The 22996-nt window shown below is 40.5% G+C and overlaps 4 protein-coding genes and 1 long non-coding RNA gene across 5 annotated transcripts in view; 4 read left to right on the forward strand and 1 right to left on the reverse strand.

Moving 5' to 3' along the window:
* The window catches only part of LOC131688321 (uncharacterized), a 116424-nt gene extending 114547 nt beyond the window's left edge, over positions 1 to 1877 (forward strand). Inside the window, exon 3 of the long non-coding RNA XR_009305231.1 lies at positions 659 to 1877. This is a non-coding gene — a long non-coding RNA (uncharacterized LOC131688321). The remainder of the gene's footprint in view (positions 1 to 658) is intronic.
* A 4817-nt stretch (positions 1878 to 6694) lies between these two features.
* On the forward strand, positions 6695 to 7534 carry LOC131687907 (uncharacterized). The gene has a single exon (XM_058972001.1). It carries the CDS (start codon positions 6695 to 6697, stop codon positions 7532 to 7534), a length of 840 nt encoding a protein of 279 aa, XP_058827984.1.
* Positions 7535 to 8451: 917 nt separating this feature from the next.
* Positions 8452 to 12123, forward strand: LOC131687908 (uncharacterized). The gene has a single exon (XM_058972002.1). The coding sequence runs from the start codon at positions 8452 to 8454 to the stop codon at positions 12121 to 12123; it is 3672 nt and encodes a 1223-aa protein (XP_058827985.1).
* A 4813-nt stretch (positions 12124 to 16936) lies between these two features.
* On the reverse strand, positions 16937 to 18183 carry LOC131690280 (uncharacterized). Its single transcript, XM_058975931.1, has 2 exons — positions 18009 to 18183; positions 16937 to 17371 (listed from the first exon to the last, which is right to left on the reverse strand). The coding sequence occupies exons 1-2, from the start codon at positions 18053 to 18055 to the stop codon at positions 16954 to 16956; spliced, it is 465 nt and encodes a 154-aa protein (XP_058831914.1). The 5' UTR covers positions 18056 to 18183; the 3' UTR covers positions 16937 to 16953.
* Positions 18184 to 20949: 2766 nt separating this feature from the next.
* On the forward strand, positions 20950 to 22047 carry LOC131691319 (DNA polymerase epsilon subunit 4). Its single transcript, XM_058977611.1, has 2 exons — positions 20950 to 21287; positions 21706 to 22047. Exons 1-2 carry the CDS (start codon positions 20951 to 20953, stop codon positions 21966 to 21968), a joined length of 600 nt encoding a protein of 199 aa, XP_058833594.1. The 5' UTR covers position 20950; the 3' UTR covers positions 21969 to 22047.
* The last annotated feature ends 949 nt before the right edge of the window (positions 22048 to 22996 follow it).

Below are 22996 nucleotides of genomic sequence, written 5' to 3' on the forward strand. Positions count from 1 at the left end.
GGTCTGCGGATTAAATTATCCCCCGGAAGGCATAAAATAAGGCTCAGGTTTGTGGGATTATGCATAATTATCGAAATAATTGTTATTAACGAAGAGTTATAGAACAATATTGGAAACGGATCGGTAAGGTGTGGTTTCTTGAGGATTCAACAGTGTTGGCGTGAAAAGGATGGATAATTGGTTTCCAGTTTGGTCTCCTCGGGGTATTTCGTGTAAGGTTGTAAGCATTTTAAAATATGTTTCTTTTCTCTTTGCTGTATATATATATTTATATGTAAAACATTATAAGTAAGCTTTAGTCCCCCATGATAGCTGCTCACGCCTTCAATTTGATGGATAAAGGGTTTGCACTGCTCTCATTTAACTGATCTACGCAATATTCTTAACAGTAAAATCTTTTCTATGCGCTCCCAGATTCTGGAACTAAACTGGTCCTCGCAAGTTTCCAAACCTCTTGATGCGGCATTAATTGCCTGCGAGCCTAATAAAATGAACAAAAAACTTAGTTATTAGCCTTCATAACCATCGTTTTGTGTACAGTGTGAATCCGGGATTATTATCGCATTTTCTCCGTTACCAATCGCTACTGCCTATTCGCACCCCAATCAAGAGTTTGAAGAATTTTAACTAATTTCTTGCGTTTTCCCTTCTCTTTCAGACTAGACAATGAAGCAGCAGTAATTTTAATCGATTATCTTCACCCACCATGGCAAGATCAGTAGCACGGAGCAATCGAAAACGAACGGACCAAGTGCCCGTCAATAGCAAAAATGGGATTGTATTCTTGGACGTGGATTTTCGTTTTCGGTGGATTTGGACTACAGATGACCCTGATGGGAAAGCGGCTGCAACAAACACCACATCTCTACTTGGCTAGCTGTATACATAACCTCGAAGCATTGCAAGTTCCGAGGGTCATTCGGTTGATCTGAGGAGGGAACCTACTCATCACTTCAACACGTGATATTTGTTTTGTTTTATTTGATTTCTTTATGAAATAAAAACTGTTATCTCAATTCTACTCTGAACAAACGTACTAATATTGAGATATATTGTAGGCGAGATATGTTCTATTACAATTGAAGCATGTAGGCGGAGGCGGTTGTCCAAACAGTCGAGCTTAGATTTTCCGTCTTCAAACAAAAAACACTATCCATTGCAAAAACATCAACACCATCTGATGGAAGACGGAAAGCGTAATCCGGACGGTTTGCAACTGCTATCCTTAACCATAGACAGAATAAAGAGAATGAGAATCTTTTTCCAAGAAAAATATTTATTACTATAAGCATCTCTGAAAGTCTAGTTAAAAATTTGAAAGTAGTGTAGAGGTGCAACAAATACGATTAACTTTACGTACACAGGCATTTAGTTGCCGTCTTCTCTTCTTAAATCAATTCTTTACTATAATGATAATTTAAAGAGTGGAGACATTATCATTAAACCGTTCACCTAAACACGCATATACCCACAGCAGGGAAAATCAGTACGGTAGACGTGCGGTTTTCAACCATGCATTAAAAATGTCAGAAGCTGATTGCTTTCGTTGCATAAAGTTGGCGAGGAACTTTCATATACATATCTATATCACCGTTGATGCGAGGAAATTGCTGCTACATCAAAAGCAATTAAGGGACTGAGCTCAGAAGAAGCTGCTAGATGCTGTTGACAAAAATCATAACGATTGCCTCTGTAATTATTAGAGAATAGTAAAAAGTTTTATTACAAAACAATATGATTCTGAAGCGACATAATATTAGAGAGTTTATTTGCATGTTCGTATAGGGTAAATACTTGTGCCCCGCATAGAGTTTAGGAGTCTTGAGAGTGAGCAAATATGTATGAATAAAATGTTAGTTTTTGTAAGCCAACGGTAATAGAGCTTATATTTAAATCTTTCCTAGTATATCACAGCAAACTACATAAACATTTTCTTTCATTCTAGATGAAAATCATTCAATGGTTTTGAGGGTTTTTATGAATTAAGGGGAGAGTAAGGAAAAAAACACTTGCTTGCGAATTTTTTTGGAACTTCACGTGAAGCGAATTTATCAAAACTTTTGTACATTAATGTTTATTAATTCAATAACATGCTGTAATATTTCTATGGAAAAATATCGACAAACGACTAGGTGACGAAGATTTTTGTAGAACGTCTCCAGAAAAAAAACATGAATTGCGGTTTTGCCTGCCATTCAAAAACTACTTAACCGATTTCTTTCAAACTTTGCGTACACTTTCTATGTAAAAAATACCTAACCCTCACGTTGAGTTTTCGAGATAAACTTTCAATTAAGGAGTTGTTTTTTTAATTTAAAAAAAATACGCAACCTGTTCAGGGATTCATCCAAACAATATGTGGAATCGTTGCACTATATGGGCATAATGTTCGAAAGTTTTGATCAATTCGCTTCACGCGAAGTGTTTTTTTTCACGCTGAAACCCTTACCCCTCTTAAAAGGATCTGCTATCGAGGCCGGAAATTGAGTTGTTTTGGGTAATAAATTGCAAAGTATGTACTGAATAGATGTTGAATGCTAATTTTTTAATTTGGAAGCTACATGTTTTGACCTTTAAATTTTGATTTTGACGACCAGAAAAAAACATTGGCGACCCTGAAATGTCATTGATTATATTGATGTTGAAACTGCTGCCGGGTAAGTTTTGTCATAAAAATTGGCATGTTCGTCTTTGTGTATTATCGCGAAGGGCTCGGGCGTTTGTAAAATTAACGTGTTCGATCGCATGGGCGTTTGTATGTCGTGCGCTAGCTAGTATCTTCGTGTGTAAAAAATCAATTTTATAACCGTGTATCCATTCGAATATTCGCGTGTGTTCTTGGATGAACGCGCAGACCGTCCATCTGATACTTGCTTAGTGGGTTTAAATATTGGAAGAGAGCAAGTTTCCCCATATGACTAGAGCTCCCGGTCATGTCGGCTTGGAACGTGTTGTCTAGTGAATATGAGCGTATTTTTTTGATTGGTCCAATAAAGTCATGGACCTAGGCTACTAGAAACGAAGATAGAGATTTCCGGACGTTACCGATCCCGAAGATCTTAAGCGTTTGTATGCTAACTTGCTGAATGCAAGAAGAGCATTTAATCAGAATATATTGGCTCAAATAACATGTTCCCCGTATGTAGTCGGGGATTTGTGCCGTGCCGATTCTCCTCATCATCATCCTGAGCAGAAATAAACGAAAAGGAGGAGGGACGAAGTAGAATTGGAAGGGTGAGAAAAATAACAGTACTAAAACAAACAGTTGGTAAGTTAAATTCACAAGTAGTTAAAATCGCCTGCGAATAAGACTAAAGCTCTTCACCGTATTTGATAAGTAACTTTAGTATGTCTCTAAGTTTCAGTCGGCCAAACGCGGTTTCGTCTATGTCTGTCTACCACGTGGACAGAAATGCTTTGGGTTTTGACCCTCTTCTCCCCCTCCGTGGACAATCACTGTAGTCCAACCACCCTACCCACGATGGCCACGTGGACTTTTCCCATTTTCTACCGGTCATTTCATAAAAGATTTTTAAATTCCGACGTATTAGCACTGAGAACTTATATGCAAGTAAAGTTTACAATGTGCATTTTAACGACATTCAATTAGCTAGAGATTACTGGCTAGGGAAAGTTATGAAAATTAGAGCCATAGTACTCAAGTGAGAGCAAGGATGTGAAGTAAACAGATCGGAAAACTAGAAGTGGCAGGGTTATTAGAACAGGCTTAATATCGTACGGGCTTAATCTTTGTCTTCTGTTAATGAGGGTCGAGCTTAGGCAGTATAACTACGAATCACCCGAGTTCACTAACATGTGTCCTGATAAAGGTAGACGTGTCTATCTTTACCGTGACAACCGACAAAAATTAAGCCACGCAAGATCACCACTGAAAACCTGTCGACGATTAGCATCAATCTTAATGATGATTGCTGCTGTTCATCTCTGTTTACCTTTCGAATGCTAGATTTTTATTAGACTATTGTCACTGTGCTTACAGTCGTAGCGGGTTTGCTACATTGTGTAAGGCAATGGCTGTGTTTACAGCGGCTACCCACCGCTGCCGATGGATTCCCATCAGTTCCTTTTTCTTTTTTCCTTTTTTTATTTCGACTATGTTAGTCACATTTTCTTTTTTTTACTTCACATCCTTGCTCTCACTTGAGTACTATGGCTCTAATTTTCATAACTTTCCCTACCCAGTAATCTCTAGCTAATTGAATGTCGTTAAAATGTAAAAAAAAGAAAATGTTGTTAGTCACATAGTCGAAATAAAAAAAAGGAAAAAAGTTTACAATGTGTGTAAGAAATATAACTGTCGTTTTGAAATGCCACCAGCAAGTAGCGACTTGCCACTAGCCGGCGCAGCGATCGGCCAGCAAACGTTATTCGGGCGTTGAGTGCAAACTTGGATACAGTGGTGATTCATGCATGCGAACATGTATGCAATGGTGATTTTCAAAGAATTTTCATTTAAATGTTTACACAGGTATTGCGCACTTCCCACCAACCTGGACTCCGCACTTTTAAAGTGCGAGTGATCTCAAAACTGCGAGCTGTCAAAAAACATGTATTTCGAGTGATAGAGATGGTACTTTCATAGACAGACCAGTCGAACTAACCGGTCTATGAGAAAAATTTAATGGAAGAATGGTAAGTGCGCAGTGCGGTTAGAATCCAGTTTTTAGTGCCACAAGCAATAAACTTGATTTTATAACCATGTGACCATTCGCATATTCGCGTGTGCTCTTGAATGATCACACGTACCGTTAGTGTATCTATTAGTGTAAGAGCAAGAAACAAATACGAACTTCCGACTTCGAACATCACGAAAGCAAATGCATTACCACTAAAAAAAGGTTCTTAAAACGCAGCAACAAGCTGCATCAACAAGACCCTCCTGTTCGCAGTAACTTTGTGTTATTCTTTTATTATGTACATGATGTAAAAACATGAAAGCTCCACGCATTGAATAGTGTCAAAAATAAATATAATCACCCTTATTCTTGTTTACGACGAATGCGAAATTCGTTCGAAAGTGGTTTGTATTCCCGTTTACGACAGCAAAATCAAATGGGCTTACTATTCGTTCGAATCGCTTTCGAACGAATCTCGCATTCGTTGTAAACCAGAATAAGGGTGAATAATCGATGTTAAACCGTGAGGGTCTGCGACAACTCTTCATAAATAACACATAATGCCTAAATTTAAAAAAAGAACTTAATGCCCTCAAAAGCTCAATATCGCCCACAACTTTTACAAAACGAAATGGAATGCAACATAAACACATTGGATTTTTACGTTACTTGAAGTATTTTATTTTGCGTATTTTACGTTACTTGAAGTACACAGTTTGAGACTGCATTATATGTTTAATAGAAACAGAAAATAATGGACTCCAACTTACCGAAACCACCAACTAGCCCCGGAAACCCCTAATATGTTGCACGAATTAGTGATCGCCCTATATAAAAAGACAAATTAATAGCATTGCCTTTTGGCGATTGTTTACTTACATTTTTTAACAATAACTCCCGTTTAACCCAATATCGATTTTGACTGGGTATTTATACTAGTACTGAGGTCAGCTTCATAATCATCAAAAACAAGCGAAAAAAGGTTTCGCCCAATTGTTTGCATGGAGCGTGGAGAGCGAGACATCAAAAAAACATTCAGTTTTTACCATTGTATTTGTTGGAAACCGGTACGTTTACCCCACAGCACGATCCCACAGTACAATTACTCCCTTATCTCAGTGGAGATCACCCACCCGTCGATCACAGTGAGCACAGCCTTTTACCCGTCGCTCAACTTGTTCTCGCTCTCATCGCACTGCATGATCAACGACTTTATCATCGGCACCAGTTATAAATAAGCAGTCTACGTGATCAGTGTTAATGTGCGTCCTTCCTTCTGTGAATAGCAATTAAATAAATTAGTAGTGAAAATTTGCGCAGTGTCGTGTGTGGTCCGAAATTCGGTATAACATTTTTGGTCCTTCGAACCGGATTTCGAGGAACTTTTACTTAGAAAGTGAACCAGTGAAAGTGTGCGCAAAGTTCGCTAAAATTGCGTGAGCAGATTAGCAGAAAGAAGCGAAAGGTTCTCTGACCTCTGGCTATCGGACATCGACCCCGACGCACAAACAGCGTGGTTGCAGCTGAAGCTATCTCTGGAGCTCGCGCCGTCGGATAGACTTTACCAGTGCGGCTAAGTGGATTCAATCTGCGGCATTTGTTGAGTGGGACGAAGTAGTTGGCGTTTGGAATAAAATTTCAAGCGGCTCCAGCCGCCATCAGCAGAGAAGTATTTTGCATGCTTGGGGTGGTGTTGCATGAGACCACAAATGTATTCGGTGTGGCAATAAAGTGGATTATAGAAATTCGAGTTTTTCTCTGCATGCGATTTTTCCTTCAGGGGACTGTGGTTTATCATATTGAGTCGCTGTGTCTTTCAATATTGGAAGGTTATTATATTTCGGATAATTTCCATTGATGGTTGTCTGCTTGGTTGGCTCCTCTCTCTGCTGTCACAATCGGTCGTCTGCTCAGTCAAGTCGCGCGCGGAACGTCGAGTCGAGTGAAAGTTTTTTGCAGTATAAAAAACTAGTGCAATTTTATTCAGATTTAAGAATCAAATAAAGTGTCTGTTTAGAATTTGTCTGTGCTACAGTGCATCCAAACTCTAAGTTGTAATGGCTGAACTACGAGATCTGAAGAAGCAGGAGCGGAACCTTCGAAAGACATTCGATGCTATTCAACACTTTCTGGATACCTTCGACGCAGAAAGACACGCCAGTCAACTTGATATTCGTCTTCAGAGACTAGATATGGCGTTTAGTGAGTTCCACGTGGTCCGTAGGAAAATCGAGCTGCTAACGGATAATGTTTCATACTTGTCTGAAGCAGATACGAAGGAGTCGGATGAAGAGCGTGCAGAGCGACTAGAAACGTTGGCAGAAGCTAGAGAAGATGAGAATGTGCGTATAATGTTGGATATTGAGGATCAGTATTGTCATTTGAAGAGTGAACTCGTACATTGGAAGGCGGATATGTTCGGTAGTGCAACAGCTGGTCACTGTTCGACCTCGCAAGATACGGCTGTTGGGTTTTCCAGAGTGAAGCTTCCAGATATTCGGTTGCCGACATTCAGTGGCAAAATTAAAGAATGGGTCACTTTTCGCGACACGTTCAGGAGTCTGATTCACGAAAATCATCAACTAACGACCATGGATAGATTCACTTATCTGAAGTCGTCACTCGCTGGAGAAGCCCTGCAGGAGATAAGCGCGGTGGAAATGTCATCCGTTAATTATGATGTGGCCTGGTGTATGCTGGAAAAACGGTATGAAAACACGAAGCTTATCGTCAAAGCGCATTTGGACTCTTTGTTTTCGGTGGAGGCTATGAAAAGGGAAAACTACGAAACGCTGAACAAACTCATCGGAGATTTTGAAAAGAATCTTTTAATGTTGGACAAGATGGGAGAAAACACAAGCAATTGGAGCACCATTCTAGTTCATATGATCTGTTGACGCCTAGATGCTTCTACACTACGCCACTGGGAAACGCATCACAATTCCAAGGATGTGCCCAGTTATGAAAAATTGATACAATTTCTGCGAAATCACTGTTCCGTTCTTCAATCCATTACTCCAGTACAAACATCTTCGGTTATAGAAGAGAGAACAAGAGTAGGCGTTAGTCATTCCGTTGTTCAATCCTATGGCAAGTGTCAATTCTGCGGTGAAGCCTTCCATTCCGCCTTTCGCTGCACCAAGTTCTTAAGGATGGAAGTCGCGGAGCGCAACGAAGCAGTTCGGAGATTAAAACTGTGCCTAAACTGTCTATCATTAGGACATCAAGCTCGTGTCTGCAATAGAGGTTCGTGCCACCATTGCCAAAGAAAACATCATTCGTTGCTGCACCCGGAATCGTTACAGTCGTCTGTCCTGCAATCACAATCCTCCGTTCCACAAGCGCTGAACACACACGTAGTAGCCAATCAGCAGCAACCACAGACACAACCTCCAACCCAAAGCCAACCAACCCACAGCAATACAGCTCAAACATCCACAAACTCTCTCCCTGTTACACAATCGCAAAACATGCACACTCAACCACTGCCCACCACAAGTAAATCATGCACAATAAACAACACCGTGGCCCTGCCTTCCAGCACCCGTACACACACACACAAGAGGTTTTGTTATCCACTGCTGTCGTACATGTCCAAGATCAGTTCGGCAGTACACGACTAGCTCGAGTATTACTAGACTCTTGTTCCCAATTCTGTTTCATGACATCGAACTTCTGTCAGAAATTGAAGTTTCGTTCCACCTCAGAAAATCTTGCTGTACAAGGGATTGGTGGTGCCACCGCCATTTCGCGGAAATTGGTCCACGCTACCATCCATCCGCGATTATCGAAAATATCATCGTTCATTGGAGCCATGAACTTTTACGTTCTTTCGGAGCTTACGACAACCCTGCCGACTCAAAAAATCAACGTATCTCAGTGGACTCTCCCAGCGGATCTAATTCTTGCAGACCCCCAGTTTTTTGAACCAGGACAGATCGACATGATCATCGGAGCCGAGCATTTCTTCGAGTTGCTTTCGGAAGGTCGGTCGAACATTTCAATCGATGGACCCATACTTCAAAATACAGTGTTCGGTTGGATTATTGCGGGACGAGTTTCACATCAGTCGAGAAATTTGCAACCAGTAGTGTCATTATCGTGTACAACGATTGATATTCATAAGTTGCTGACAAGATTCTGGGAACTAGAGACGTGTCGAACAAACAGCACACAGTCAGTTGAGGAGACAGCGTGTGAGAGACTGTTCGATCAGACTACTGCTCGCGACGACAGCGGAAAATTCGTCGTGTCCTTGCCGAAGCGACAATTCATCGTTCAGCAGATTGGTGATTCGAAAACGATTGCCATGCGTCGATTCGCTGGATTAGAGAAGCGGTTCCAGTCGAATCCTGATTTGACGTTAAGTTACGCTGAATTTATCCGCGAGTATCAACGACTAGGTCACATGAAGGAGGTTACGAGCGAAACCGACAAATATCCCGTGTTCTATCTCCCCCATCATGCAGTATTGAAGCCTGACAGCACAACGACTAAACTCCGAGTAGTGTTTGATGGCTCTTGCAAGTCTTCATCTGGAGTTTCGTTAAACGATGCTTTAATGGTCGGTCCTGTAGTTCAGGAAGATCTGCTTTCAATTATTATTCGCTTTCGGCTTCATCCAATCGCTGTCGTTGCCGATGTCGAAAAAATGTACCGAATGGTGATGGTACAACCGGCTGATCAACATCTTCAACGTATTCTATGGAGGGATTCAGTTAGCGAACCAGTCCGTATGTTTCAGTTGACGACCGTCACATATGGTACAGCATCCGCTCCTTATTTGGCAACCAAGTGCTTGCAGCGGTTGGCTGAAGATGGAGTGGAATCGTTTCCACGTGCGGCTCGTGCGCTGAAAGAAGATTTCTATATCGACGATATGCTATCGGGAGCAGACAACATCGAAGACGGCAAGGAATTGACAAGGGAGATGATTGAGCTAACGAATTCCGGTGGTTTCACATTGAGGAAGTGGAATTCCAACTGTTCTGCGGTTTTGGCTGATTTACCGCACTCTTTATTGGATGATCGTGCGACTCTTGACTTGAATTCGTCGAGTTCTCCAGTTAAAACGCTAGGTTTATTATGGCAACCTACTTCCGACAAATTCCTTTTCCATTCACCAGTTTGGAGTAATGCCGCCGTGATCACTAAACGAACGGTTCTTGCTGATGCAGCTCGTTTGTTTGACCCACTTGGTTTGGTTGGACCAGTGGTTGTCATAGCAAAAATCTTTCTCCAAGAACTGTGGAAACATCAATGCGATTGGGATGACTCACTACCGGAAGAAATGCAGTCCTTCTGGCAGGAATATAGGAGGAACCTCATTGCCTTGTCATCGCTGTCGGTTCCTCGGTGGGTGGCGTTTCGGGCAAATTTGTTGTCGGTCGAGGTACATGGCTTCTGCGACGCATCCGAGAAGGCCTACGGTGCCTGTTTATACGTGCGCTGTACGGCTCAAGATGGCAAAGTGGAGGTTAGGTTGTTAGCAGCGAAGTCCAGAGTCGCACCACTAGAAGATTTGAAACGAAAGAAGAAGAAACAGACTATTCCTCGTCTCGAGTTATCTTCCGCTCTGCTGCTTAGTCATCTGTATGATAAAGTTCGTGACAGCATCAAAATTCAACATACTGCGTACTTCTGGACCGATTCAACGATTGTGATGTACTGGTTAGCGTCACTACCATCCAGGTGGCAGATGTTTGTGGCGAATCGTGTGTCGGAGATCCAGCACCTTACTAAGGGTAGTTCATGGAATCATGTGGCAGGAGTTGAAAACCCTGCCGACATTATTTCGCGCGGAATGACCCCGGCACAGCTGCAGTATCAGAGAGTTTGGTTTGATGGACCGTTGTGGATGCTCCAAGATCGCAGCACCTGGAAGGTAGAGACGCCAAATGAAGAGATTGACCATTCATTGTTGGAGGAGAAGTCGGTTGCACTGCCGGCGACGACAAATCAACCTAGTGATATCTTTGCATTACGATCATCGCTTTCCGACCTCATTCGTATAGTGGCACTCATTCGTCGTTTCATCAACAACATCCAACAACAACGCGCAAACGGAAGCAGAAAAATTGGAAGCCTTAGTCATGGTGAACACGAACAGTCTATGTTGGCTCTAGTTCGTCTCTCGCAGAAGGAATCGTTTTCTGCCGAAATTACTGCACTACAGAAAGGAAAACCAGTATCATCATCTTCAGAAATAATCCAGATCCATCCCACTCTGGTTGAAGGTTTCTTGCGAGTTGGTGGCCGTCTGCGCCATGCACCAGTATCGACATCCCGAAAACATCCATTCGTCCTCAGTCACCACCACCCACTCAGTAAACTCATTCTGGTACATTATCATCTGAAACATTTTCACGCAGGCTCACAGCTGTTGATTGCTAGTGTCCGCGAAAGATATTGGCTTACCCGCATCAGACGTTTAACTAACACAGTTATTCACGAATGCGTGTCGTGTTTCCGCAGCAGACCGCGGGTATTAGACCAGCTGATGGCTGATTTACCTTCTGAGCGAGTTACTCCTGCACCACCATTTCTAAAAGTAGGTGTCGATTATTGCGGACCGTTTCAGGTAGTTTACCCCATCCGACGAACTGCTCCAAGAAAATATTTTGTCTCGATTTTCGTATGTCTGGTAACAAAGGCTGTTCACCTAGAGCTTGTCGGAGACCTGACAAGTGCAGCCTTCCTCGCTGCTTTCAAGCGGTTCGTAGCTCGAAGAGGGATACCTGCGTTGGTGATGTGTGATAATGCTCTCAACTTCGTCGGCGCCAAACGTGAACTTGACGAGTTGTCTCAACTCTTTAACAACGAGCAATTTCAGCAAACAATAACACGAGGAGCCCAGCACGACGGAATAGAGTTCCGATTCATCCCTCCAAGATCGCCAAACTTTGGCGGTCTTTGGGAAGCGGCAGTGAAATCCTTCAAGGGGCATTTCAAGCGCACAATCGGTAATCGAATTCTTCAGCACGACGAGATGCAGACCGTAGTGGCACAGATCGAGGCAATCCTTAACTCTCGGCCACTAACTCCAATCAGTAACGACACATCAGATTTCGAAGCTCTGACTCCCGGTCACTTCTTGATCCAACGACCGTTAACGGCAGTTCCCGAACCGAGCCTGGAGGATATCCCGGACAACAGATTAACTATTTGGCAGAGGTCGCAAGATGTCGTTCAACGGATTTGGAAAAAATGGTCCACGCAATACCTGTCCGATCTTCACAATCGAACGAAATGGACTCGCCAACGGAACAACATTTTTGTAGGCACAATGGTTCTAATAAAGGATGACAATCTACCACCGCTCAAATGGCGATTGGGTCGGGTTACAAACGTCATCGCCGGCCCCGATGGCAACGTACGCGTGGTGGCAATTCGTACAAAGGACGGCGTATATGAGAGAGGAATCTCTAAGGTGTGCATTCTTCCGATTCGCGATAACAGAGCGTTATCTACCCCAGAGGAGGCTTAATTCTATGTGCAATTAGCACTTGGGTGTCCCAACATCCGCCCAAAGTACACAATTTAAGACAATGAGTATCAGGCCTCGCAACCACTTCTCAACGATGAATTGTAAGCCCCCACTGGGGCACATTTGGCAGATAGCGGCACTTCGTAGCTGTGAATGCCAGGGGGCGAAACATAAGTTACGTTCAACCCACCGAAATATATCAACGGATCATACTGGTTTGCTTTTCCTCCGGTAGGGTTGCGAGCATCTATTTAGTTTTCCCGGGATAGTCGCTGCGCAAGAAGTATTGCAAGATCAATGCCCATCTACTCTCGTCATCTGACGGCAACTGTATTAAGTACTACAGCCCCTATCGGGGCAACTGTCGGCAGCGTGTGGTACATTCTACCGCACAAGCTACGGGGGCCGACAATTAAGTTACGTTATACATCCAAATTTGTTGTCTGGATTCCAACCATTTTACACTTTCCAACAGATGTGATGTGTCGTCAACCGTTAACTAGAGAATCGGTCCTGGTATTAATGATGACTCCGTAGAACCGTCATCCGTTACTACATTCCAACAAAATTCCACGGCACTCTTAAAGGATGCTACGCTGAAACAAATACGTATTCACGCCCCCAAGGGGCAAACTTTGGCATCTGAGTGGAACTAACTTCCATTACCTAGCCAGGGGGCTACATTTAAGTTACGTGTAACCCGTTTACCCTCGAGTTCTAGACTTAAGTCGGGCTATTCCTTCGCAGATCTTCGGAATCAACTCTCAACGCTGCTGTCCACATTAAATTCATCTCTTCATCACCATCTGGCCTGCGTTTCACCCTGAGTTACACCTGCGAAGCATATCATCAAGGCCTGTGCACTCGGAAGCCCCGAAGCCTCCGTTCTAACGCCTATAACTTTGACTAGTATACCATCATCGTTCCAATATCACACTACAACAACATTCAGCAAGCCACACGTCTGAAGTGGTGAGCAGGGTTCCAGCTACGAAGCAATCCGGGGTGACGCGGTTCTGGTTTGCGTAATCGGAGCCTGTCACCCCAAAATTCATCCAAGTTAAGTAGCATCCCATTTGTTCATGCCATCAGGTAGTGATCTGTTTCCCCGTCCATACAGGTACCCTTAGCTGGAAGCCCGAAGAGAATCGAAAGAGTTCGAACAAAGTAGTAGTTCCAACAGCCGAAGCAGTTGATTCAGCAGCAGTAGAAGTGGTAGGATCAGCGAAGTCGCTCGGGTCTTGCATTATCGACGCCGGCTGCATAGCAGTTGACGGAGTCGAGTGCAAGTCTCCCGTCCTCGACGCCGATGGTCCACCACAGCAGCATCGAGCAGCACGTAGCAGAGAAACCAGTGAAGTTGAGTGGCTGGATAGGATCTCGATTGAAATCGGAGAGATTTCAAAGGGGCCGATATGTTGGAAACCGGTACGTTTACCCCACAGCACGATCCCACAGTACAATTACTCCCTTATCTCAGTGGAGATCACCCACCCGTCGATCACAGTGAGCACAGCCTTTTACCCGTCGCTCAACTTGTTCTCGCTCTCATCGCACTGCATGATCAACGACTTTATCATCGGCACCAGTTATAAATAAGCAGTCTACGTGATCAGTGTTAATGTGCGTCCTTCCTTCTGTGAATAGCAATTAAATAAATTAGTAGTGAAAATTTGCGCAGTGTCGTGTGTGGTCCGAAATTCGGTATAACAGTATTTTTGCTGGATTTTGGGCAAGCGAATTGTTGTTTCGGAGCCTTCATTCGCATGTCTAAAAACTTACTTTTTTACATTGTAAATGCGACCCTCTTCACAAAAAAATATAAAACCATTATAAAGATACAAAATGACTTAGGCTACATTGAAACCTTTTTGTTACTAACACATGTTTGCTAGTATAATTGAAAACTGTTGGTCATTGAAAAACAGTGAACATATTGACAGAACAAAAATCATTATAATGGTTGAACCGTGATTAACGCAAGAAATAAAAGTTACAAAAATTACAGGTAAGTGTTTTGAAAAGCTTGAGGCTCCTATTTTATAGAATGGTTTTTGTTTGGGTGAATGTGCAGATATTTTCAAGACGCTCGCCACTTATGCTCGAAATGAGCGAACGGGGCTATTACAACCGCCAATTCCATCAACCACCGTTCAGCAGCTTGCAAACGTCACAGGAAAGAAATCAATATTAATTCGTCAAAAGGGCGAAACTGTTTTTTGTAAACAAACTTGCTTCGCTCATTAGTCTGCTGCAGAGTGGAATTTCATGAAAAATATGCGTTAATGTAAATTTTTACCCTTCGTATAAGTAATTTCAATTGTTTTCTGCGTTGAAATTATAGTAAATTAAGAGAAATCATCAAAATAAAAGTTTGTTTACAAATCTTATTCGCCCTTTTGTAAATTTAATATGGAAATACTTGATGCGCCCAATCGACAGTTTTCATAGCGCATTGTTCTTGCTTCTTAAAAAGTTTCTCCAACAAAGATTTCATGGGTAAACATAAATCCATTGCAAAAAAATAAAAGAGAGCAACGGTCTGACTTGGGTCATTAAATGAAGAATAAAATTCTTCTTTTATTACCATAACCGATAGAGCTCATTTTTCTAAATACAGCAATAAATATATCATCCCTTAAAAATTCAGAATATTTTTAATCGATTTTCTAAAAATAATGTGAACACGTCCTCATTTGACACTATCGTTCGTTCTTGACTGTCAGCCATATGGGTTAACATTTTTGAGTTATCCTAGCAAAAGGATAGAGATCAAGGTAGTTAAATGGAAAGTGTGGTCGTGATAATTCTATTCTATAAAATAATTTTTGCCATTTTGCGAACAAAAAAATGAGAAGAAAAAGCTCGAGTACGTATCTCTAACATGAGCTGCGCGGGAAAATTCAAAAACAGCATAGGGCTTAACGACCCAATTGTCCCTTAGAGAAGTTCGAGTTACCCACTGTTGTAAAAGCATGGAAAAACGTATCCAAATTGTCACCCAGCGGTATCATGGAGTGGTTCATGATTCAAAAATATAGCTGAGGTTTCAAACTAACTATTAACGTTTACTTACCTAAAAAGCGATTAGGTAGGTTCGAATAGCCCCGGATTCCCCTATACATTACTACATTTAACAAGTTGAGCCCTATTGGTCTATGTTATAAAAGAAGAAATTCAATGTCCAAACATCAAATCTATGAATTTGAATTTTATTTTAAAAGCGGCCCTTACACGTTCAATATTTTTGTCAATACTAGAGAGTATTGACAAAAGTATTGTACGTGTAATGGAAAACGTGACTGAAATATTGTAACAATATCGGTAATACTGGTGATGTGATTGATGTGATTTGAAGCCACCATCAGCTCAAGGTTTTTCCAGTGAATGCGGGTAGACTTACAGTAGCCCCGAAATAGTTTATCGTGAAACCTTCACATTATTGCTGTTACTAAAGGGAAATCAAAAAGGGTTGGACGGGCCCGTAAGCAGAGACACTTACGCACACCCCGCTAGGGAAAAAGGAGGAAAAGAGTCCCTTCCAACAATAATATTCCAGTCAAAAGGTAAACAATTTCGCTATACATGCTTTACCCACCTGATGGTTTGTTTTGAGAAGGGTGCTTCAAACTCATATAAGACCTTCTGAAGAAAACAAGTTTCCTTCAAGTGACTTGGGCTGGCTATCCACGTTCCCTCGTCCAGTCCTCAATTCGTATGATACCCTGTTGCTCCCATCCCTTCCCAGTTTTCAATTGTTATATAGTGTGTTTACAGCATTATATGTTATCAGGATAATGTATGTAATGAAAATTATGATTCATAATGAATATCACACAACAACATGCAAATAATATAATGTATGCCATGAATTTAATTATGTTAATGAGCAATATAAAACAATATAGTCCATATAATGAGTAATGAAATCAAAGGGATAATATTGTGATGATAGAGACAATTCATGTGTTGCTGAAAATAAATGATACCAGTACAGTGAATTCCCGTTTTATCACTCTCCTGTGTATTTACGGCTGATGAAGTGTAGACATTGAAAACCTTGGCTCATTACCCATAATCGGGTCGTCCAATTCAAATTTCAATTTTATTTTGCATGTTTCGCATCTATAACATAAAATAGATTTACTCAATAAAGGATTTACTCGAATATTGTTAGGTTGGTCTACTAGCAACCATTGGACAGATTTTCAATTGAGGCTAACAAAATAGTGCCAAAAAAATTTCATGTCATGCTAGCAAAAGCGGGCCTTCACTGTATAATGAAATGAAATGTTCAAGGGAATATTAAATAACAATCAATAATAAATATCAAACTATCAATTTTCATATGATGCTGACAAAATCGGGGACTGTTAAAATCGGGTCCTCATTGTACAATATAATACATTACAACATAATACAATGTAATGCAATTTACTATGATATGATATAGTTGAAATGACCATCCTGATATATAGAAAACCTGGAATAATGAGAATCTGACAATGCACCTTACATAAAGACATAAGAGAAAGAGACACCGGATGTCATGAACCTTCCGCACGTACTATTTGGAGCTCGACCGTGCAAGCCCTCATGCACAATGTGTTCAGTATTCATTTGAGGAGACTAAGAAACTAAACACAAGACCAGTAATAATATTGACAAAAGTATTGTACGTGTAATGGAAAACGTGACTGAAATATTGTAACAATATCGGTAATACTGGTATTGACAAAAATATTGAACGTGTAAGGGCCGCTGAAGTGTCATCATATACCTCTAAATTATAATGAGCATTTCTACTAATGACTTTGTAAACGTAAACATTTATTCAATATCCATTCCCAATTCCTTCATCCGTAGCTCAATTTCAACTGTTGATATGCCATGCTCCTTGTTATAATGGTAATTCATGAGCAACTGTTGTTCCTCTAACTTAGGGATATGGTCATACAAGGATTTTTCTAAATCTCTGTCAATATCATTCTCTTCGCGAAGAACGCAAAAGTATATTAGAAAAACTGCAACACTCGCGATGACTACGTACGGCTGGTACCATAGCATATCCTCGTTCGCTACACCGCTTCGACTATGCTCCGCTTTCCAACGCGCTGCAGAACTGCCAAAGTATTTTATTGGCTCATTCGTGGTTCGATGGTCGTATTCTTGTTGCGAAACTGATTTTTGTAACTTTGCGCGCATTGTGCTTAGACATCGATTGATCGGTTTCAAACGCAGGACTTGCCTTAAAACAAATGATTTGAATTAAATTGGGTGTGCGAGTTTATAATTGAACAACCGAAAATAAGTCACAAAAACTAGCATGCTTTGTTAAGCCCGCTTTCGTTATACTAGACTGTAAAAGTCGGATAGATGTTTCAATCAACAAAATCGGACTGTACATTTCTTAAAAGGTTCTCCCCTTTAAAATTTGGCAAGGATCAACTTTTAATATTAATTATATTATATTCATTTCCTTAACCTGATATGAAGCTTACGCTAACAGGTTTCCGTTGCAAATAAACATACAAACATACATTAAAACCCGGTTCAAAATAACGTGTGCAAAACAAATCCGTATAGGTATTTTTTTATCCTTGCATTCAAGTTTAAATCGGATAAAATTGCTACTTTGAGAAAACCGGCTATTTTTGTTCGGCTTTATACTATTTCTTAACATACTCTTAAAGCCCCGATTTCAATACTTATAAATAAAAATATTTAGTTCTCCCGACTTTAATTTTTGGTTACACAAATGCGTAATTTAGCGACATAGTGTACGGAAACGTCGAGAAACAAAAAAGTTAACATTTAATTGTAATTTATTAATCGAACGAGAGTCTGGTTATCACATTTTATTAGATGTTCAATAAAATACTTACAGTTGATGTAATCGCAGCAAAGATTGTCGTAAGATAATTTGTGACATTTTACTAAAAGCCACTGCTTATTTTCAGATGCTTTAATTGTTTTGAATATAGAGGAATATAGTAGCAATCTGTAGTAATATTATTTGAAAATAATGATCTTACACAATAAATGTTTTTGTTTTGAAACCTTTACCGAATGAAATTAGGCAAAACAGGAAGTGTTACAAGCGTTACTTTCCAAGCCCCATCGGATCAAACGGAGTAACCAATTCGATCATGAACCGACCAAAGGGCCGAAGACGCAATGATATCGAATCGAGAAAAATAGCTTTGAAAATTCGCTTCAAAAAATTAAATCGTATTTTAACAGTGTTTGCATACTGCGCATTCAATTGTATTGAAACACTCCAAAACAATACTAGTTTTCGGATGCATTACGAAAATATTTTATATGATAACGTTTTCGTTGATAAAATTGAAAAAAATATATTTCGCCGAGTGTTGTTATGAAATGTTGATTAGGCCATTTTTGAGTCGCCCTCTTATTTTGACCACTCCCCTCTAAGAACGGTTGGTTTCAAAATTGTCCAATGAAGGACGTTCGTTGGACCAATTTGGACAACGTCCAAATAACCGTTCAACAAATGTCCACCGTTGGACCCGTGTTGAACGATTTTGAAACAATTTTTTGGACGTCTCAGTGGGTCACAATTTCGCCCTGCAGTGTCGCCAGAAAACAAAAACCAAATGTTGGTTTCGCCGTGCTCGCCGGTGGGGAAAATTTGTTATTCTTCCCGGGCGTATCAAGCAGTTGGTTTTTGTTTAGGGCGACTCTACGGGCTTTGTAAGCAATGATGCTGTCAATTTCGCCCGTACACACTACCTTAGAAATGCAAAGGCGTAATCCGCCTGGCGGCTTGTTTACAGTTAAAAGTCGGTTCCGCCGTTTTGTTTTTTATTGATTTTCATGAAGTGTGAATCATTTATAAATGAGTTTATATTTATTATGAAGTATTTTTACTCCTCTTTGAGATATTACTCAAATCTCCGTTTGTGTACATTTGTTATACAGGCCCATTTGTCGGTTCACGATCGAATTGACTAATCCATGTGCAGTTGTGTTAGTGCGAGAGTGAGGTTAAATCGGGTGGAATTTTTGCCAAATGAGGTTAAATCAGATGGCGAATTGTAAACATCGCGTTATATGTATAGTGTCTATACACATTACAACTGTGTTTGTGTAAACGTCAAATAAGTCAATTCAATATTAATTCGTCAAAAGGGCGAAAGTGTTTTTTGTAAACAAACTTGTTTCGCTCATTAGTCTGCTGCAGAGTGAAATTTCATGAAAAATATGCGTTAATGTAAATTTTTACCCTTCGTAGAAATAATTTCAATTGTTTTCTGCTTCGAAATTATAGTAAATTAAGAGAAACCATCAAAATAAAAGTTTGTTTACAAATCTTATTCGCCCTTTTGCAAATTTAATATGGAATTATTGATCAATATTCTGGTTGCAGTTCAAAATCGAAAAATTGACTTGCGCCTTTCGTTTTTTCCCTATTTGCTGAGTGGGCAACTAATCCGCATCTTGTGTACATGTTACAGAATCAACTTGCGCATCATCTACACAAGTAGCGCTTTAGTTCCGCATGCTGAAAACAGGAGAAAAATCGAAAGGCGCAAGTTCACTATTTCGATTTTCATCTACAACCAGAATAGGGAAAGGGTCCGCTTTACAAAGTCGTCCGAATGTCCGGACGATGACCAATAAACCGTTCAACAGACGTCCATCGTTGGATCCGTGTGGACATTTTAAAACAATGTTTTCGGTTTCTCAGTGGGTGTTCCCAGTAAAGTTCAGCCGGAACTGAACTGGAATTCTGGCTGGTTCCAATTCGCATTCCGGCTCCAGTGACACAACCGATTCTAACTAGAATCGGTTGTGTCACTGGAGCCGGAATGCGAACTGGAACCCGTCGGAATTCCAGTTCATTTTCGGCTGAGCTTAACTGGGTTGTCTTGCCTAATGAAGTAAAGTAAAACACACTGAAACATAGCTGTTCTTCCCGGTCAGCGTGGCAAGCAGAAAGTTAGCAAAAGTTGAGCAAAGCGAAATTGATGCTGGTAGAGTTTCTGCGAGCATTTTGCGCGATTTGTGCGAGAATTCTGGCAAAGAATTCGCTCAAATACAACAACCGTTTCTGACAGAAGCGGTTAAACCAACCGATGCTGCTCACTTTTATCCAGAATCCAGCCAGAAATGTACGGCCAAGATCTCTGCACGCTTCCTGCCACATCTTTGTCAGATGTTTTGCTCGATTCGTGCTAAATTCTACCAGGTAGGAATTGCCAGGATCTTTGCACAGTTTATGTCCGAGTTATGCCAGGGTTTTGCTCGGTTCCTGTCAAAATTTGCCAGAAAGCGCGAGCGAAACCGAATTCGCCAGCCCCCTGTCAAGGACGTCTCTGTACAGCCAGCATCACTGCTATGAGAATCAAAACATTAATTTTGAATCGAATGAATAAGTTATTTGTTACTAAATGTTGTTTTTCTGAATAATATGGTGTTAAATCATCCTACAAGATGCAAAACGTCGTGTGGAATGCTTGAATATCGTGTATAGTGCCGAACATATTTCTTTATTTGGGGCTTTATAGCTATAACGCCCCATATATGTAGGTCGCTGTCAAACTCCATATGATGGTATAGGGTTGCCAGGAGGCTGGAATTCGCCCTAGCTCAACTAACCCGACAGCGATACGCGCAGAAATCTGACAGGGCTGCCGATCCAAGACTTACAGAAATCTAGCAGAGCGGTCTCTGCCAGAAAATTTGCTCACTGGGGTGTACTGGTTCATTCACGTCCAGCTGGGGCTTAAAAAGTAACGCTATGTAACATAACAGCTCTGTTCACCGACAACTTCCATAACGTAACGTATCAAACATTGAAATGCCTGTGATGTTTATTGCCTTGTTAACCTTCGTAAAGCCCGCGGAAAATATCAACAACACGATGGAAATAGAAGTTACCGAACAATCTTTAAAAGTTTCTGATGAAAATCAACCGTTTATCGATTCGGAAGAAATAAATTTTGGTAGTGAGCCGGATGAAAGTGAATCACAGCAAAACCAAGTTTCCCGAGAAAGAATTGAAGACGAGGTTGAAGATGTCAATATAAGTATCGATGAAGAGGCGCAAGAGGTGATTGAAGAGAACGAAAATCTCGACAATGTCATCACTGGTCTGGTAGATCCATCAACAGCTGCTTCCGCAAAAAATACGAATGGTAAATAATAGGGGGTTTGTTACAGGAGAAACTTATTCTTGTACTCGTCTCGATTTTTTCTTCTGGTAGCAAACAATAAACGCGCTTTTTTGTTTCGGAACAATCGACATGTTAGTCATACAAACAATAATAGTAATGGAATTTGCGTTTTGCTTTCGTCTCATCAGAATCCGTCATTAACTTCGTTATCGGACTAAGCTTGCGCTAGTTGCTTAACTAGGAGTTTGCTCAGAATCAAACTGTCTCCGGAGCTAGCGTCAATCCGACGCTAGCTTAGTCCGTTAACTAAGCTAATATCGGATTCTGATGAGACGAAGTCGAAACGCACATTCCATAACTAATTTAATAATAGTCATTAATTCATTAAACACAGATTATCATGGTCAGTTAAATTACGAATTCAAATGTTTATTTTCAGAACCGTCGGAACCTCGCTTGGTTAACTTCCCATTGAGCAAGGTAAAACAGATAATGAAATTTGATCCAGATGTACATATTGTCACCGCAGAAGCTATATTTTTGGTCGCTCGAGCGGCTGAGTTATTTGCTCAAACTCTTGTTAAGGAAGCGCACACCCATACTACGGCTAGAAAAAAGAAAACCATTGCCAAGAGCGATGTTGATGCAACCGTCGAATCTGTTGATACATTGATGTTTCTTGAAGGAATGATGAGCGTTTAATGGTTAGTTATTGGTAATTAATATTAATATTTGGAATAATTTTAAAACTGATGTTTCAAAACATTAAATTGATATTGAAGCTTGTTTTTGTTTTATTAATTCATATTACACGGTTTTGTTCTCCCTTAAAAATATAATCACAAAAAGAAAAAAAAAATAGACGTCGCATATAGAAAAATTCTAGAAAGTCTCGAGTTTTTCTAGTCGCATGCAATCAACTTGAAATATTAACCATAATGGGAATAATGCAATATTTAAATCAGGTTTATGTCAAAATATATTTATTACTACAATTATTTAAATACCGTTAAGAGCATGGTTAACAATCATGAAACACCAAAGACTTGCTGACGGCTTTACAGCGATATTCATTAAAAGAAGTGGGCTCTTTGTGCGACTTTTGTTAAGCACTGAATGTTTCGTTATTTCGATTACAAAGGTTTTAAGTTTAGGGTCATTCCCGTCTTGTTTCCGATAGAAAAATCTTAACTCTGTGCGGAGCTTGGAGTCCGACCCAGGAGAGCTTCGTACCGATATACCAACTACAGTATGCTCAATATCAGTAATAATACTCACATATATATTAACAGAAACGATTAGAAGAGATACATTAAAATTTTAATTGCTTCTAGAATTTAAAGATGCTAAACGGCTAATATCATCAGTTTGATGAAACTCGGTTTTCGTTTTTTGACAGCGCCTCAAACTTGAGCGTAATCAGTCTGTGTCTTTCTGCACCACAGCTGTGTAGCGCCAGATAAAAACGAAAACGCTATCTCGCGCCAATAGCATGCTGTCAAAATTCACTTTGAGAGAAAATTCTGGACAAACCGTAACTCGCCAAAAATGGACGTTAATATTTTATGAAAGAGAAAAGTTTTCTCTTTCGTCTATTGCTGTGATTTATAATCGGTGATTAATGGTTTGTCCAGAATTTCCTCTCAAAGTGAATTTTGACAGTATGCTTTTTTGGCCCTTCTCAAAATACACCCGGGTAATCGAGGGTTTTGCGCATCAGTTGCCCGGTT

Source organism: Topomyia yanbarensis, chromosome 3 (genome assembly GCF_030247195.1).
Source record: "Topomyia yanbarensis strain Yona2022 chromosome 3, ASM3024719v1, whole genome shotgun sequence".
Lineage (NCBI taxonomy): Eukaryota > Metazoa > Arthropoda > Insecta > Diptera > Culicidae > Topomyia > Topomyia yanbarensis.